The sequence below is a fragment of the Rhea americana genome, unplaced genomic scaffold (assembly GCF_003343005.1).
Source record: "Rhea americana isolate MKP2758 unplaced genomic scaffold, rheAme1 scaffold_14, whole genome shotgun sequence".
In the NCBI taxonomy this organism is placed as follows: Eukaryota; Metazoa; Chordata; class Aves; order Rheiformes; family Rheidae; genus Rhea; species Rhea americana.
Genome location: NW_028185483.1, coordinates 8704462 through 8720268, shown reverse-complemented (window position 1 = coordinate 8720268; position 15807 = coordinate 8704462). Strand labels below are relative to the sequence as shown.

General features: G+C 39.5%; 1 protein-coding gene across 1 annotated transcript in view; it reads right to left on the bottom strand.

The window, feature by feature from the left end:
- Window positions 1-9667, bottom strand: part of ACAP2 (ArfGAP with coiled-coil, ankyrin repeat and PH domains 2) — a 62735-nt gene extending 53068 nt beyond the window's left edge. Inside the window, exons 1-2 of the mRNA XM_085298705.1 lie at window positions 9664-9667; window positions 9205-9238 (exon numbers count right to left, since the gene is read on the bottom strand). Of these exons, the coding sequence (XP_085154831.1) occupies window positions 9205-9238; window positions 9664-9667 (38 nt within the window). The remainder of the gene's footprint in view (window positions 1-9204; window positions 9239-9663) is intronic.
- Between the last annotated feature and the right edge of the window lie 6140 nt (window positions 9668-15807).

The window sequence follows — 15807 nt, the reverse complement described above, 5'->3', positions numbered from 1 at the left end:
CGGTGGCCCTGACGGAGGGAAGGTGCAACTGGGCCCCGCAGTGGGCTACAGGCAAAGGGCTCCTAGGTTCCAAACCAAACCCCATTTCAACTCTCTATTTCCTTCTGTAGGACAGGCTGCTCTCACTGTTCTCATCACTTAAAGACTACTAGACGAGTTATTTTCACATGCATGTGTTCACAGTAATAGACCCACACTGGCTTATTTGCCTAAGAGCAATGGACAGGATGCCCTGGCAGGACCAGAATACAGACAGAGGAAGCTAGTAATGTAGTAACACAGAAGTATCCATCTACTCAGAAATAGTTTTCTTACTATGTCAGGCAACATACTAAGGACACTTGATCTAAGCTGTGTTGTATTAATGCTATTCTTGTTTTTCCTTAACTTAATAGCCTTTTGAAGTCATTAAATATATAGGTGCATTTTTCTCTAAAACATCTGTGTCAGAGATTACTTGAAGTTCACAGAAAATTATCATGATTCTGAGTAAATCCTGTGTCCTCAGCCAAGACAAAAAACTTCAATATAAACACAGGAAGTAGTCATAAAACACTGAGAACCAAGTGCCAGATCTGACATGTACCAAGAATGTTGCTCCTTAGTGAACTGCGAGCTGGAAATAGGCTTTGTGTCAGGGCAATCTTAGCCAAAAGCTTTGACATTAGGAATAAGGATCAGCCCTTCAAATCCGTCTCAGTATGAGAATCAAAGTCAAACATCTGGGACTTCCTAAGCTGTTCAAACCCTAGATGGCAAAGCATAAAACCAGAACAGCTGCTTAARGGTGGAGGACAGCTTTTACAAATGAGTGGTCTCCCACGTTCTTCATGCTCTGTAACGAGGACTCTCAGGAATGTGTTCATCTCCTCTGCTTCTCCTCTCCTCTGTTCTCCTTCTCCTAAAGCACAGCTCACATTGCTAGAATACAGCCTCCCATGCAGCCACAGCTATGGTGAAGGGAGAATATAGGAGAGGATGGAAGAAAACTGAAGATCTGACTTAGTAACCTTTTTTCCTCCCCTCCTCTTCTCCACCTTCTCTTCCCCCCTGCCCCACATGAAGGGAATGTGACCACTTACCTAACTCAGTATATGAAAAGAGAAAGCTGAACTTTTTGGCCTGCATCATGACTCTCCTTCCTAAATGATGAGTAAAAGACYTGCTTCCAGGTTAAAGTATTAGGGGACTCCATGAATCCCCAAACCACCCCTCTGCCCCCCCCAAAAAAATCACAATTAAGCTCTGTTGTTTAATCTGTCACACCTGCTTACTCTTACAAAGTAAGAGTCAGCAATGGTCACTGCTTTTAAGGACAGCTATTCTTTAATTGATAGCCAACTGGCCACTGACTCCTCATCCTCATACAGTCTTTCACTCATTCATCTCACCCATCTGTCCTATCTTGAAGTTTTAATCTGCATTCCGAACAATAAGAAGCCTGGAATTATCTGTCACTATAAACAAGATGCTGAACACACACAATGGATTGGAGCAATCAAAGCTGTGACAGATAATTAATGCTTAATTCCTGTTAGTCCTAGAATGAATATATTTCAGTATTAGATATATAAATATATCTCAGAGAAAATTAAATACACCAATAAAAAAAAGCAATGGGAAATATTTTAATTAAGAAAAGTTTAAAATCTAAATCTCAAGATCCACTTCCTGAATATACTTCCACCAGAGTACAAACAAGTACGTAAAATCAAATGCTACTCAAACTGGTATTTCTGAATAACTTCATATTTTTTTTTGAGTTTGTAAAACAGAATTAAGAGATTCTCATCATCAAAATTCCAAACTGTAGTACTGCTAAAATGATGCCCTCAAATACTGGAAAGCGAAATCTCCCACCTGCACATATTTAGTACAGAATAGACTCTAAATGCATGACTTGGACTTCGCCACAGCCCACATGTCCTTTCAATAACCATACACTACATCTCAATAGCACAAAATTGGCATCTAAGAGTAGCCACAAATTATCAATAGCTAATTCAAAGTATTTTTAAGTACACATAATCAAGCATCACTATTTTCATATTTTCTTTCATTTACGGCAGTAAAATCACATGAGACTGGCTGTACCTCAGAGGAGTCAATGAAGGAGCATTAGCATGCCCCACTGCCGAGAAAGAACAATTCAGCTCTGGAGAGAGAACATTTACCAAGAATCAACAAACAAATTGTACCGAGATTAACTCCCTTTTTGTCCTCTTCATCTGTATTTCATTTTAATCTACAAGCACCTTCGGAAAATTGAAAGGCACACAGAAACAGATTTATATGGCTCGCTCATTACAAAGGCTAAAACTGGAGAAAGCTGGTTCATACCTGGCTAAAGTAAAAGCAACTGATCATTTCAACTTTCATTTTAAATCCAAACCAAATACATATACTACTAGGGATCAGCAGCAAGCAATCTGCAGATATCCCACAATAGTGTCACAGTTCTAGATGTAGGTAAAAGTCAAGTTACACCAAAATTACCGAGTATTATCAAATTACCATGTTATAGCCTAGCTTTATATGATACTAGATTGTGTTTCAGCCAGTGCTACTCAGATCTTCAGTGCCCTGGGAGATTCAGACAAAAATGCCAGTGAGATATTATGACTCTTATTCCTTCCCATTTTCAGACTGAAAATAAAAACAGCAGTGGAGTTACTTATGACCACTCTTCCCAGTGATCACATCCAGCATTCTTATTGATAGAGGAAAAAGTAAATCAGTAAGTTTCTCATAAYGATAAGAGACAATTCAAGCTAAACAAATTCATAACATCATTTATAAGATTATAAAAAAAATCCTGAATGTGAAAAACTAGAACGAAGATTAGATTCAGAAGGCAAGACAAGGCTACGCACTTGACAATTTACAGGAGTGCTGCCTCCTCTACAGCAGGTGCCAGCAGGTAAAAGGCAGCAGAAACAGCAGTCACAGTGCGCAGAGGATAGCTTACAAGCTGCAAAGGCAAATTCAATCCCAGATATATCGTGCACAGTATTACACTTGCTCACATAACCTGCCTGCTGTACAGCAGGTGCACTTTGGAATGACACCCCAGAGAGGAAGCAGTTGCTTCCAGATTGTTTTAGAAATAGCCATGCAATTGCTACACACTGATTGCTGAGGGTAAAATTGGGAGGAAGGAGGAAAGGAGAGAAGGAAAATACTACCACCAAGGCCGTTGTACAGAGAAATCCAGCGSTGACAGCAAAGACCTCTAAAGGCAAATCTATTGCGAAGGTCAACAGAAAAAGACCAAACAGCTATCCTGTACCAAGCAAACAATTAGTTCAACAGGAGACATATTTCAAACTCCTTAAAGCCCTGAAAAGCAACATATGTTCTGTTTATGAGAAGCAGCAGCACAACACAGCTCAGGCAAAAAACACCAGAAAGGGAACCATTTAATGATATTGTTCCATTCAAAACAGGTCATAACTGCTTCTTAACCAATACCTGAGGCGGCAATCAGGATCGTTACAACAGCCCTCTTCACAATTCTTTCAAAGTCTAGGTAAGAAGGATAAACTAGGTTTTACATCTGCCTCTGGCCTCACGTTGTTCTGGAACAAAACCTTTCTCATCACTGCCATCATGCTTGTCATCTGTCCTCACCTAACAGGTCTCTTGCTTTGGACGAGAGGTAGGAATGTTACATGTGCCTGACTTGTGTATCACAGCCCCCAGATATGATGCCAGCCTATTACATTGCCTGGCAGCACTGGAGGCATACAGCATACTACCTCGGTCTTTGTCAATATAAATAAAAATTCACAGCATACTTTGGAACRGAAGGGATCTCTGGGGCTGTAACAACTCCCTGCTCAGATTGGGGCTTAGCTCAGAGCTTTGTCACATCCAGCTCTGAAACCGCCAGGGATGGAGGTGATAACCTTTCTGGATAATCCAGTCCAGTTCTTAACTCTCAGTACTCACAGTCTCCCTTGCTGCAACTTTCACTCACCTCCTCTCTCCTTTTGCCATGCACAAAAAGTTTGGCTCAGTCTTCTCTGTAACTTCCAACTAGATAGTTGGAGACAGCAGTTAGATTCTCCATCAGCCCTTCTCTGACTGAATCCACAACCCTCATTCCCTCCTCAAGCATCCTGAGGAGATTCACCCATTCCAGCTGCCTTCCACTGCACCCTTCATGTTGGCAATGTCWTTCTTGTACTGGCAAGGCCCAGAACCAGTCAAACTGTTCCAGCCTTAGTCTACAAGTAGAGAGGAGGAATCTTTCCCGGCTGTGCTCTTGCTAACACAGCCAGATACACAGTTAGCTTTCATTGCCACATGGGCACTCTGTTGACTGATGGTCCACTTGTTGCTCACCAGGACCAAGGCTCTTCTCAACAGCCAGCCTGCCCCCCAGGCAGCCATCCCAAGCCTGTGCAGCCATGGGGGCTGTTTCAAGTCTTCACATTTGTCTTGTATGAACTTCATGTGATTCCTGTCAGCCCGTTYCTGTATCCTCCAGCTTGTTAAGGTCCCTTCAAATGGCAGTCCTACCCTTTAGCATATTAACGGCTCCCTCCAGTTGCTGCTTACTTCCATTTGATTTCTTCCATCTATTGCAGTTAGATATAAAAAGCTATCTAGAAGAATCTTAACAAGGGATACATTTGAGATGTGTAACACTGCTGAACAACCACAAATAAAAAAAAAMCCCACGACATACGGTGCAACAAAGGAGTCATACATTGGGCAATGCGACCCAACAACCCTGGATAACTGCRAGGACACATACAGGAGCAGCTTTATAACTTATCTGAGATGAACCACAACTATTAATGTGGTCTGAGGAAAGAGCACTGCTGCAGTCTGTCACAGAGCCYGTTGAAGTGCTCCAGTTTGGCACTGCAGAGATCTTTCCTTGTTGGCCCTGAGCCCCTCCATGCTGAGGAACAGATGATGAATGCTCCCTGACATGCAGAGTTGAAGTTCCTCAGACATGCTAGTACTCCTTGCATTCCTAATTCTGTGTTCATTACCACAAAACATTTTGGGAAGCTTTTTCAAGCAACTGATGACCTAAACAGTAGGACTTTGTATTAGAAGTGTGACTCCCTCCAAGCCCTGYCCCCAGATATCCTAGGAATTTTCTATGCACTAGATTGAAATATGGAAATATAATTCCTAACAGTTCTCTGGAAGCAAGACTACTGAAGTAAAGATCATCATTTTAAAGCAGCCAAATGAATAAACTGAGTTTTCCCAGGTCCATAACAAGCTGCATCTGTATTTTAAATTTCCCCGAAGAAAACAACAAGAAAACTCCTTAACATTAATGGAGTCATGTTTCCATTCTTCCTAAGTCAGACTTCTCCTCTTATAAAATAAATAAGTGAAATAGGAAAAGGGTTCTTCTTTTTGAATTCATTTAACGATTAAGCCAAAGGTTTGCTTGTAGATACAGATGTTGAAGGCCTTCATCTACAAAATTTTGTACATCCTCAGTAATTCATAATCTTTGATACAACAAGCAAACGAGGTAGTTCCTCAGACGTGTGCAGAACTAAGCATAGCTCAAAAGATAATGCATGTGATAAAAAAAAATAGAGTCTTCAAAAAGGAATAAACTCTTGTAAATATAAATTGCTTAAAGTCATACTGGTTGCCACCGAACTTGCTGCAGCTTTTAATTTATCAAGTGCAGTTTATAAGGACACCTGTGCTACCAGCTGACTCTAATTTCTCAACAGGCTTTCTCACTACATTTTTGCAGTAGTTTACTAGAAATGCCCAGTAGTTCTTTTTTCAACAGTTTTGCCTAATATTTTTCCCTTGAGCTTTTTTTTTGCCTCAGGAGAGCCTGACAGTTGGTAATTGTAAATAGGAAATGAGCGATGCCCTCCTTCTAGAGAGACACTAGCATTTTGAATTTTCTTTACCTTTTAAATTAATTGTTTTATTTCATCCCCGATCATCTTTTAACAAGTCAGTTAAATTGAACAAAATAAGAACGCAAAACATTACGATACTTATCCAGCACCACTTTGACTGATAATCCTGGCCTCTCTACCACGAGTCAAAAGCTTCTTAGGAGGCCTTAAACTAGAGGATAAGGAAGCAGGACTATAATATCAGGACACTGAGGCAGAAAAGGGCAGCAGAAACAAGCTTAAGAAACCAATGGGACCGTGCATCAGAAACTTGTCATTACTGACAAACACTGCAGGACTGCTCTAGCCTTTAAACCTCAACAGCTATCCAGGAATTTTAACACAGAAAAGGGAGAACAGATGAAGGATTCCAACATCTGAAAGCTCAAATATGTAGTATGATCAGGAGATGGAACAATATCATCAAGCAACCAACAGCAAAGGATAAGATAGGACGTCCCTCCCTCTAAACGCTGTGCCTTAAGATCTGSAATTCCTAGTTAGACGCTAAAGAGTCACAATAGCTTTTCTTTTAGAAATGAAATGCAATAATAGTCTAGTGGAAGAACAAAGGAASTTTAATCCCAGATTTGGAAAGATATCCCTTACGTGCCTCAAAGGCAACCAATATGAAAGACAGGGTAGCAGTGTCTCAAAAAACAGGAGTAATTACCAATGGATTCCTCAGCATAGGCGTCTCAATATGTTAAGTTATAACTGAAGACCAGGATATTTYGAACTGCACAGAAACGTTCACTGTATTTGATATCCATGTGTTTCTACTAAAGTTAACATCTGGCACACACAAAGATGGAAATCTGGAATTCTCTTGTATTCTCTTGTTTTTTAAAATTGGGACAGATGGAATACATTTCACTACATATGGCTTCTCAAATTTCTATTTGTATTTTATCCAGTTTAWAATACAAAAGTACATTTTGAAGGTTCAGAAATTTCAGAATTACACCATGCAGACTGATCTGCTTATGTTTATTCATACAAAATTAAATGTTAGTACACATCATCTTTTAATGATCATTACTGAAGACACATTATAAATTCATGAAAAACAAAGTAATATAACAGTATCTAGTGTACACACACAAATTGTGAGTGTGTACATATACGCACACACACGTAAAATCATCCAAAACCCACAAAAGACCAATTTAAATTCCATTACTGTTGACATATGGACTCCAAAAAATATTCAAGAGTTCCAAGTCTGCAAATTGTAGAGGCCAGTCATTAGAATTCCAACCAGAAAGCCTGATCCACAGAAACTTTCATGCCACGTAAGCTAGTTTCCCAATCACCTATTTGACTCCTGAAGAGACTATTTTGCGGGGGTGAGGGGGTTGTTTGGTTTTGTTTAAGTTTACTCTTGCATTTTGTCAAATTGAGTACCTGGAAAATCTGTACATGATACACAAAAGATTACTCTTCTACACTGGCATAACATATTTACAGCATATCAAAATAAGCCAGCTGATTTATCTTCGGTGTGAGGCTAGGTTATTTCAGTATTTGCAGAGTAAGCAGTAACTGTAAAGTAGCTATTCTGCTGAACGTGCAAAGGTTCCTCTGAAAGATATCATTAGGAAGGTAAGGCAACATTTTACTTTAAACTATTTTCAATAGTCCAACACGGTAACTTGAGCAGAATGACAGTATCTGCTCGTTGTGATGCTCTCAATCAAATCTTCTGACTACATGAAAGCGTGGCAGTAGACACAGGCTTCGTACAGTAACACTGAGACAKGACGCTCCTTCAGATGTTTTAATAAATGTTACATTTCATATGTTAATCTTTATTTCCTCATAATGATCTTCCCTGCAAACAWCTAGATTCAATGTTATTTGCTATACAATATGCATTATGAAAAAGAAATCTAAAGCATTACATAAACTCATACAGATCTCTACCTCTCAAACAGCACACTATCTGCTCAAAAAGGTCACGTGTATTTACATAGTTTACACTTCTGTAAGTGATTTTAAACCGAATTCTGCACATTTGAGTGAGAGTAAAGAACATAAAAATGTTAAGTGAATTAGAGCTCACTCTTCTGCTTCCCGCTCCTGTAAATGTAAGACACTTTAAGAGATTATATTAAATAACCACATGTTTTTTGCACTCCCTCATGACACTTCTGCATCTGCGTCCCCTTGAGACGCTAAATTGATTTAACCAGAGGCCTGCACAAGAACCAAGCAAAGGGTTCTTAGTTTGGTAAAGAGTAACTTTGGTAAGATTTTTTTCCCTGTACTCAAACATAAATTATTTTCCTTTACTGAATGACACTCAAAAGACAATATGATGCCCCTTTTCTCCTAAGAAAGTTTGGCAGGATGGAGTTTGTTTGGGGACTTTAAGAATGATTTGTATGCCAAAATTTGCCAATAAACAAAACAACAAAAACAGAAAAGGTAAAAATGTAGGCTCTAAATTCCACAACAGGTTTCTGAGTATGAGTATTGTTAAGAAGCCAAGCCTGACACAAGCCTGCCTTCTAGTTCTGCGAGTTCTCATTAATGGCCAGTTGCACAAGTTCAGTATCAGTTCTCAGTAATTCCTTCTGCTGCTAATCTACAGTAACGTTATCACATTTAGCAGATGTTGTTACTACTTCTACTGTAAACTCACTTCTGAGCACTTTTTATAACACTCCCAAATTAGAATTCTAAGTGTAAATTGTTTTTTGAAGTTCCTATCAGCAATTTGAGATCATAGCTAAGATGTTCCAGTTTGTTTWTACTTAACACAAATTATATCAACAACCAAGAAACCAAACTGGAATCATAATAAGAAAAATCTTACAGTTGTAGAACAATTATGAGAGTCAGCCTCCCTCTTTTTTATTTTTTTAATCAAATTTAGGTGCACTAATCTTATCAGGGCAAACTGATTTCAAGACAGGTTTCTTTTCTCTATTCTCAATTAGGATTGCTATTAAATTTGAAAAGATTTTACAGGATTTCAATGCAACAAATGTTAATGAATTTAATTTGAAAGAAGAGTTTTAAATCAAACTTCATTACTCTATCATGACTATCCTAGAAGGAAATGTTCTAACACCATGTCTTAATTCCAACAAATAATTAAAATCTATTAGAATAGTTGAACTAAAGAGAGATACGTTTGAAAGATTTTTTTTTAAAAAAAACACACATACACTGCCTAAAAGCTAAGTAGAATAGCACACTGACTGTCATCGCCATAAAACTGAAGCATTAGAAATTCAGAATCACTGTTTAATTTCAATAGACTACAAGGAATACAGACAGAGATTTCCTAAAAGCGCACCTCACTAGCGTTCTACAGGATTTTCTTACACATCCTTAAATTTCAACTATGAAATGTGCTGTTCCACAATTATACTGGAAATTTTGACGATAAAACAACTGCCAAACTATAAAAAAAAAAAAAAAAAGTAAATGCAAGCTTGCAACAAATGTTTGGCAGCTTTCTCTTTCAAGTTGCCATATCTTTTTTATTCTGTTCTACTGTGATATTTTCCAGGCAGCCTTGCCAGATGAATTACAAACTTGCTTTTCAGTCCTAGAAACCAAGGCCAGGAGCCCCAATCCAAAGATTTTTTTTTTTTTTAATTCCTCCTAGAACAGCTCTGTAAATCTGAATAATAACAGATTCCCCATGCAGACGTGAAGTTCTTACAGTTCTCTTAGCCTCTTAATGTGACTAAAATTACCCACATAAACAGCCTCATTGACCTCAACAGTACTATAAACAAACTTAACTTACCCATACTATAAACACAGGCAGARTAAGACTGACTTATTGTTTACAGTATTATAATACACACTAGTAAGGACACTGCACTGTAGCAGTATATTGACTGTAAGTTAAGTAGAGGAGGTAAAATTTTAACYGATACTTTAATTTACATCCTCCCTATCATCAGAAGTAATAAGCCAATCAAGGTATACAAGTCAGGCATACATATTTGCATTTCCCTGAAGACTGAACAGTTTGAACACAATTTAATAAATTTAAGAAGTCAAAGGAAGTTTTATTATGCTAAGATGAACTGACAGTAGCATTTTCCAAACATAAGATAACAGGGAAAAAAAAAAAAAAACACAGATTTGTTTCACTCTATGCAATTACCTATTTGCATCGGTGAAAGATTGACACCAATATTTACACATTCTTTACAAGCACAGGTCAGTTACTTAAGTGGAGTAGAGAAAGTTCAATGCATCAGTTTCCTCATTTAATACAACAGTGATCCATACTTAAACATCTGTTTCAAATACCATCCATAGAAAACATGTTGGGTTCCCCCACACACAYTTAGCCACAATATATAGTTTGTATTCATTTCTGTTACACATATCTAAGTTTTCCCCATCAAACCAGGCATGCAAGATACATATCAATCTCTCTAAACCTCTGTCATATTCTCTCACCCCAATAAACCCACGCCTTTTTAAGAGAATTCAGCATAACATTTTCTGTATTTATAACATTGCTAAGAAGTTTAATCAAAATCATTTTTAGGGTACCTATGCAGTGATACCTGAACTGAACAAAYTCCTATCAGGTTTCTCTGAGGAAAACAGGACTTTAGGACTAGACATGCACSAAATAACGTAATATGTTAAATAAGTCACTTACTTACATTATTTGGGTTTTAAAGTGACAGAACACACTTCTTATCTGGGAAACAGATATTAAACTATCTACAATATAGAAAAAAATTAATATACCCCAAAAAACAACGGTGTGGCATTTGCACCCTATTTAGATAGCCATTCTAAGCCTTTTGAAATGAGAAATGTAGTAAATTAATCACTCAGTGAAAGTGTTACTGATTGTTTCATGCAAAATTGAATGCTATAAATAATTTTTTCAAGCTATCATCTTCCGGAAATTGTAAATTCATACCTAAAAAAGCTACTACATTCTTTTACCTGATGGAAGAAGGAATCRACTAGTAATATATACTACATGTTGTCTGGTTTTCTGTATCTTATCTTAGTATGTGTGCTACGCTTTTAGGTTATACTCTGTTGTGAACTCTAAATAAGTTCTTCAGTCTACAGAGCAATAAGGAAACTTTATGATCATACATGAACATATATCACTTTCTGATATATCATATATGTGTGCAAAGTGATTCATTCTTTCCTAAAAGCAAAGAAACGGCATCTAATGCCACCAGGATACAAAAATAAATCTGTATGTAAAAGGAGTGAATAGAGCCATGCAATATTTCTACATCCTTCATTTCACTTAAGTGAGGCACAATCCCTGGTCATAAGCCACTCTCAAAGATGCAAGAATTTTGCCTAAGCACACTCAAACCACACAATGTGCTAGAACTCCCACCACGAGATTAACAATCTATGTCCTCTTCCTATTTTAATAGGTTATTTAAATATTGAGTATTTGCTACAGTTGACATGAAGGTTTGCCCAATRCTTTTCTAACTGTGTATTTCCATTTAAACACATTAGGCTATTCAAAGAAGTACGAATCGTTCATAAATATTAGAGTCTTGCAGACAGCAACCCAGTCCAAAACCAAACTAACAATTTTAAGTCAGCAATTGTTTTAACAAACCTGAGTTTTGTTCTGGAAAACCTAATTTAACACATTGTCTGTCAAAAGCCTTGTTTATCTTCAAAATGAAAAGACCAGAGACCAAGTAACATAACAGCCTGCATTAACATCCAGGTAAATACCAGACAAAAGGTAGGTACTCAGCAACACAGCAGAAAATGCATCCCTTAAAGAAGCTTCAGGTGCATCTCAGCTGCCCACATTTAGATAAACTCGAAATAGTTGAGGTCACACACACAAGAATAAACAAACCACCCACATACACCCCCACACCACACTGGAAAACTTAACTGACAAGACAGTCCTCCCTTTCAGGCTTGCCTACACAAAACAACGCTTTAACGAAACTTAAAATGAAAGAATACTCAGAGAATACTCAGATTAGTCCCTTTGAAGAGGATATGCTGCAACACCAAATTCTACTCARAAACCACCCATTAAATATTGTTGTTAAGAATAGTAATTGGCAACTTTTTTTTTTTTTAATCTACCTCATTTAGCCACAGTCAAGGTCTCGGGAAGTGAAAATTCTCTTCAATACAAAAACGTTAAACCTCATCAACAGAGACAGACAAGGAAAAAGAAAGGATCTCAAAAATAAATACCTTTTACTGATGCATTTTAAAGACTGGAACAGACTAAAGTTTTCTAAAGAGTTCTTAAAGTTGAATGTAATACAATCAACAGAACTTTGCTGTTCATATTTTTTGAGTGAKCTCTGATTTCTCTTTCGATAAATGAAGTATGCACTGTAGCAGCCACATTCTTAGTTACAAGAAGAAAAAAAGTGAAACATCAATATAAAAGCCTGTTCCAGTGACCTATTAATGACAATTTCAGTTTCAAGATAAGCAGAAACTATTATTTCACAATACTATGTGTATTAAAAGGCCCTCTAAGAACTCTTGATTGCATATGCAGAACTTGCCAGCGCAGTTCCGTTCCTGCTCCTTATGGACTGCTCCAAGGCCCCTCCCTAAGCAACTTCTTCTATGTGAGGTAAAGTCATCCACACGCTGTAGAACTGCRAACACACTTCCTTCTTAGGCCTTTGCTCTGTTCACATTTTAAAAGTGAGAGTCATGAAACAAAAGCACCTAACTTCTGCAAGATTATTATATATAGAACAACTCCGGCTACTGTGTAAAAACTTTATATATATATATATAAAATGTATACACACATGACTGCAAATCGCTAATATTCTTAATAAGCTTCACTCCCACATCTCTTCCACATATTCACTGCAAAACAGCACCTGAATCCATAACCTTTCCATTATCCTTTTCAAAACATCAGACTCAAGTTTCCAACCTCAAACTGATCCAACAAGTCATAAATTCCCAAATCTGAAGATGCAATAAGCCACCACTGCTTTAGGTTTTCCAATTCAAAGATTTCTTTACCTACTAGAGGAAAAAAAAAAAAAAAAAAAAAAAAAAAAAAGCATGCCTTACTATGAAATAATATACCGTACTTCTGATGTAACTCACTATAGTCATCATCAAACCACATACCAGCATTGCCACAGCAACAACCCATGCACACTCCCATCATATGCATTCTGAGCATACTAACAAACCTTTGTCTCTTTGATTCAGGTAACTATGATATTCCCAATCACATCTCAAAGCCAGAAAGATGAACATGAACTCAATGAGAATCAGATAAGCAATAAAGCAGTGTGTTTGTAGTAGTGTGTTTTAAAAGATTTAAACAGTTCTCTGTGAAAACAGCCTAAGAACATCTGCAAAAGAGAAGAGCTAAAAACCATTAGCACTGGACGATTCTTAGAGCAAGATTTGGTGACTCAGGAACTGTGATTCACCCACTTCCTCTCAGCTCGCTCCACTGCTTACAGAAGAAAGTATATTGTGACATTTCTATACACTATATTCTTCCTAACAGGTTTATTTAACCACTCCAACAGGTATACAGATGGGAAGGATTGAGACTACACCCACCTGTTCAGCAAGGTCAGGAGGAAGCTGCAGTCCTGCTTCCTGCCCCATTACCAAAAGGAACACAGCACAAGAAGTTGCTTTATGTACTTGCTACTCCCCACAATAACGCAAAGATCAGGTAATGACCTCACTCTACGTTATGCTATACAGACCCTTAATTAAACCTGCTGCAGTAAGTGTCACTTCACAGAATCACAGAATTGTTGAGGTTGGAAGCAACCTCTGGAGATGATCTAGTCCAAGCCCCCTGCTCAAGCAGGGTCACCTAGAGCATGTTACATAGAATCATATCCAGGCAGGATTGGATATCTCCAGAGAAGGAGACTCCACAGCCTCTCTGGGCAACCTGTTCCAATGCTCTGTCACTCTCACAGGAAAGAAGTTCTTCCTCATTTTCAGGTGGAACTTCTGTATTTGTATGTGCCTGTTGCCTCTTGTCCTGTCACATGGCACCACTGAAAAGAGTCCGGTCCCATCCTCTTGACATTCTCCCTTAAGGTATTCACAGACACTGATAAGACCCCCTCTCAGTCTTTAGAAGGCTTCTTACTATCTGGGTTAGGTAACTTTTATGAGTAGTACGACCAAAGTCGCAACAGTAACTAATGAATAATAATGAAGCACATAAACATTATTTCCAGAAATATTACACGATTTTTTCCTTCAGTTTTAACCACTTCCTAATACTTGAAGGCTAGAAGAACATTTTGTTGGGATTACATCACTCCACCACAAGATATTTTGCAATTTCTTCAAAGGCAGTAGTATCAGAACCCGTCAAAAAGGCCAAATTGGACTAGATGACCCCCAATAAAGTGTTTTTCACTGTTCTTCTCCTAAAGGAAAACACAGTTTTCAAAAGCTACAGTTAATAGTACAGTTCTTTGGCTACATTAAGCCATTCCAAGACTGTATTGCCATCAAATGGAAGGGACCTACATTAAATACAGCTCTGCCAAAAATATATATTAGCATGCATGTCCAACTTAACTGCTCCACAAGACTTCACCTAAATCAATCTGAAAGCTTATTGCTGCCCCAGGGGGAGGTCTCACTCCCCACTGCATTCTCCCAGCCTTGCTCCTGGCAGCGAAATTCCACCTCCTCCTTTCTAGAGGTTTTAGTACACTTCACRCCCCTTGCTATGCTGATGCAACTCACTAATCTAGCAGAAAACTAGCGCCACTCTTTCTTGTCAGGGCAGGGAGTTCATACAAGCATCCAACACACACCAAAGCCACCCCCAAAAATGGCAGGATCATGCAGCTAGGAACAAGCTGATAGCAGAAACAGGAGAAAAGAAAGGAAGAACAAGAACTCCAACTTTTGGCAGAGGTAAACCATTCAAGCAATCTATTCCAACTTCATCCACATCCCACAACTGCATGCGGGCCAGAGCCTACATAAAGAGGAGATACGTGTCCAGACAGCAGGGGAAGAACAGGACTATCTCTTCTAACAGCCAGACTACAAAAAGGATCCATGCTGACCACAGAGCTACGAGCACCCCAAATGTGGGCTGAACAGGGGACAGGAAAAGCACAGCAGTGACACATCAGCTCAAGTCTCAGGGCTGCTTGCCTCACCACCACCAGCAACAAGCAGGATTATACCAGGTTCATAAAGTGGACCTACAGGCACGCATCCAACAAGGACAGGCAGCACTGCGTTGAGTGGACAAAAGGGTCCATAGCATGCAGAAGGGACAAAACATGGGGAAAGATGAATGGGAGAGTTCCTCGGGCTAAGTATAGGTTAGCCTAAGGTAATGACAGACAAGCGGTCACTCAAGAGCAGAAAGAACAAAAGGAGTATGTGAAAGCAAGAGTATGTTGAGCTTGTTTGGTACTGGTACCCCAGCAAGTCAGACTGAGGACAGACACGCAGACAGCAGGGACAGGAGGACAACACTGGGGGCAGAAGCGTAAGAACAGCAGTAAAGAGCAGGACACAGACCAGTCAAAACTTCAYGCTCCGAGGCTGAGAAGACGCGGCTTCGGCTGCCGAAGGTTTCCTGCACCAGCCCCGGCCAGGCCCCCCCGCCCCYCACGGCTGCTCGGGGCTGGCTGACCCCAGCAGCGGGCACAGCCAGCCGCGCTGCCTCCACGGGAGCCCCCAGCCCTCCCGTGCGGCCCGCCCAGCCCACGCGTGACCCCGCTCCCTTGCTCGCCTACCTCTCGCGTCCCCTTCCTCCTGAGGGCCCGTGCTCGCACCCAAGCGGCCCAGGCCCCCCAAGAGCCCCTTCCTCACACCGGCCCCAAACCTGACCCCCCCATCACCCTTCGCAGCCCCCTGCGCCCCAGCAGCCGTGGCCCCACGCCCCAGGTCCGACCCACCACCCTACCCAGCCCCTGCC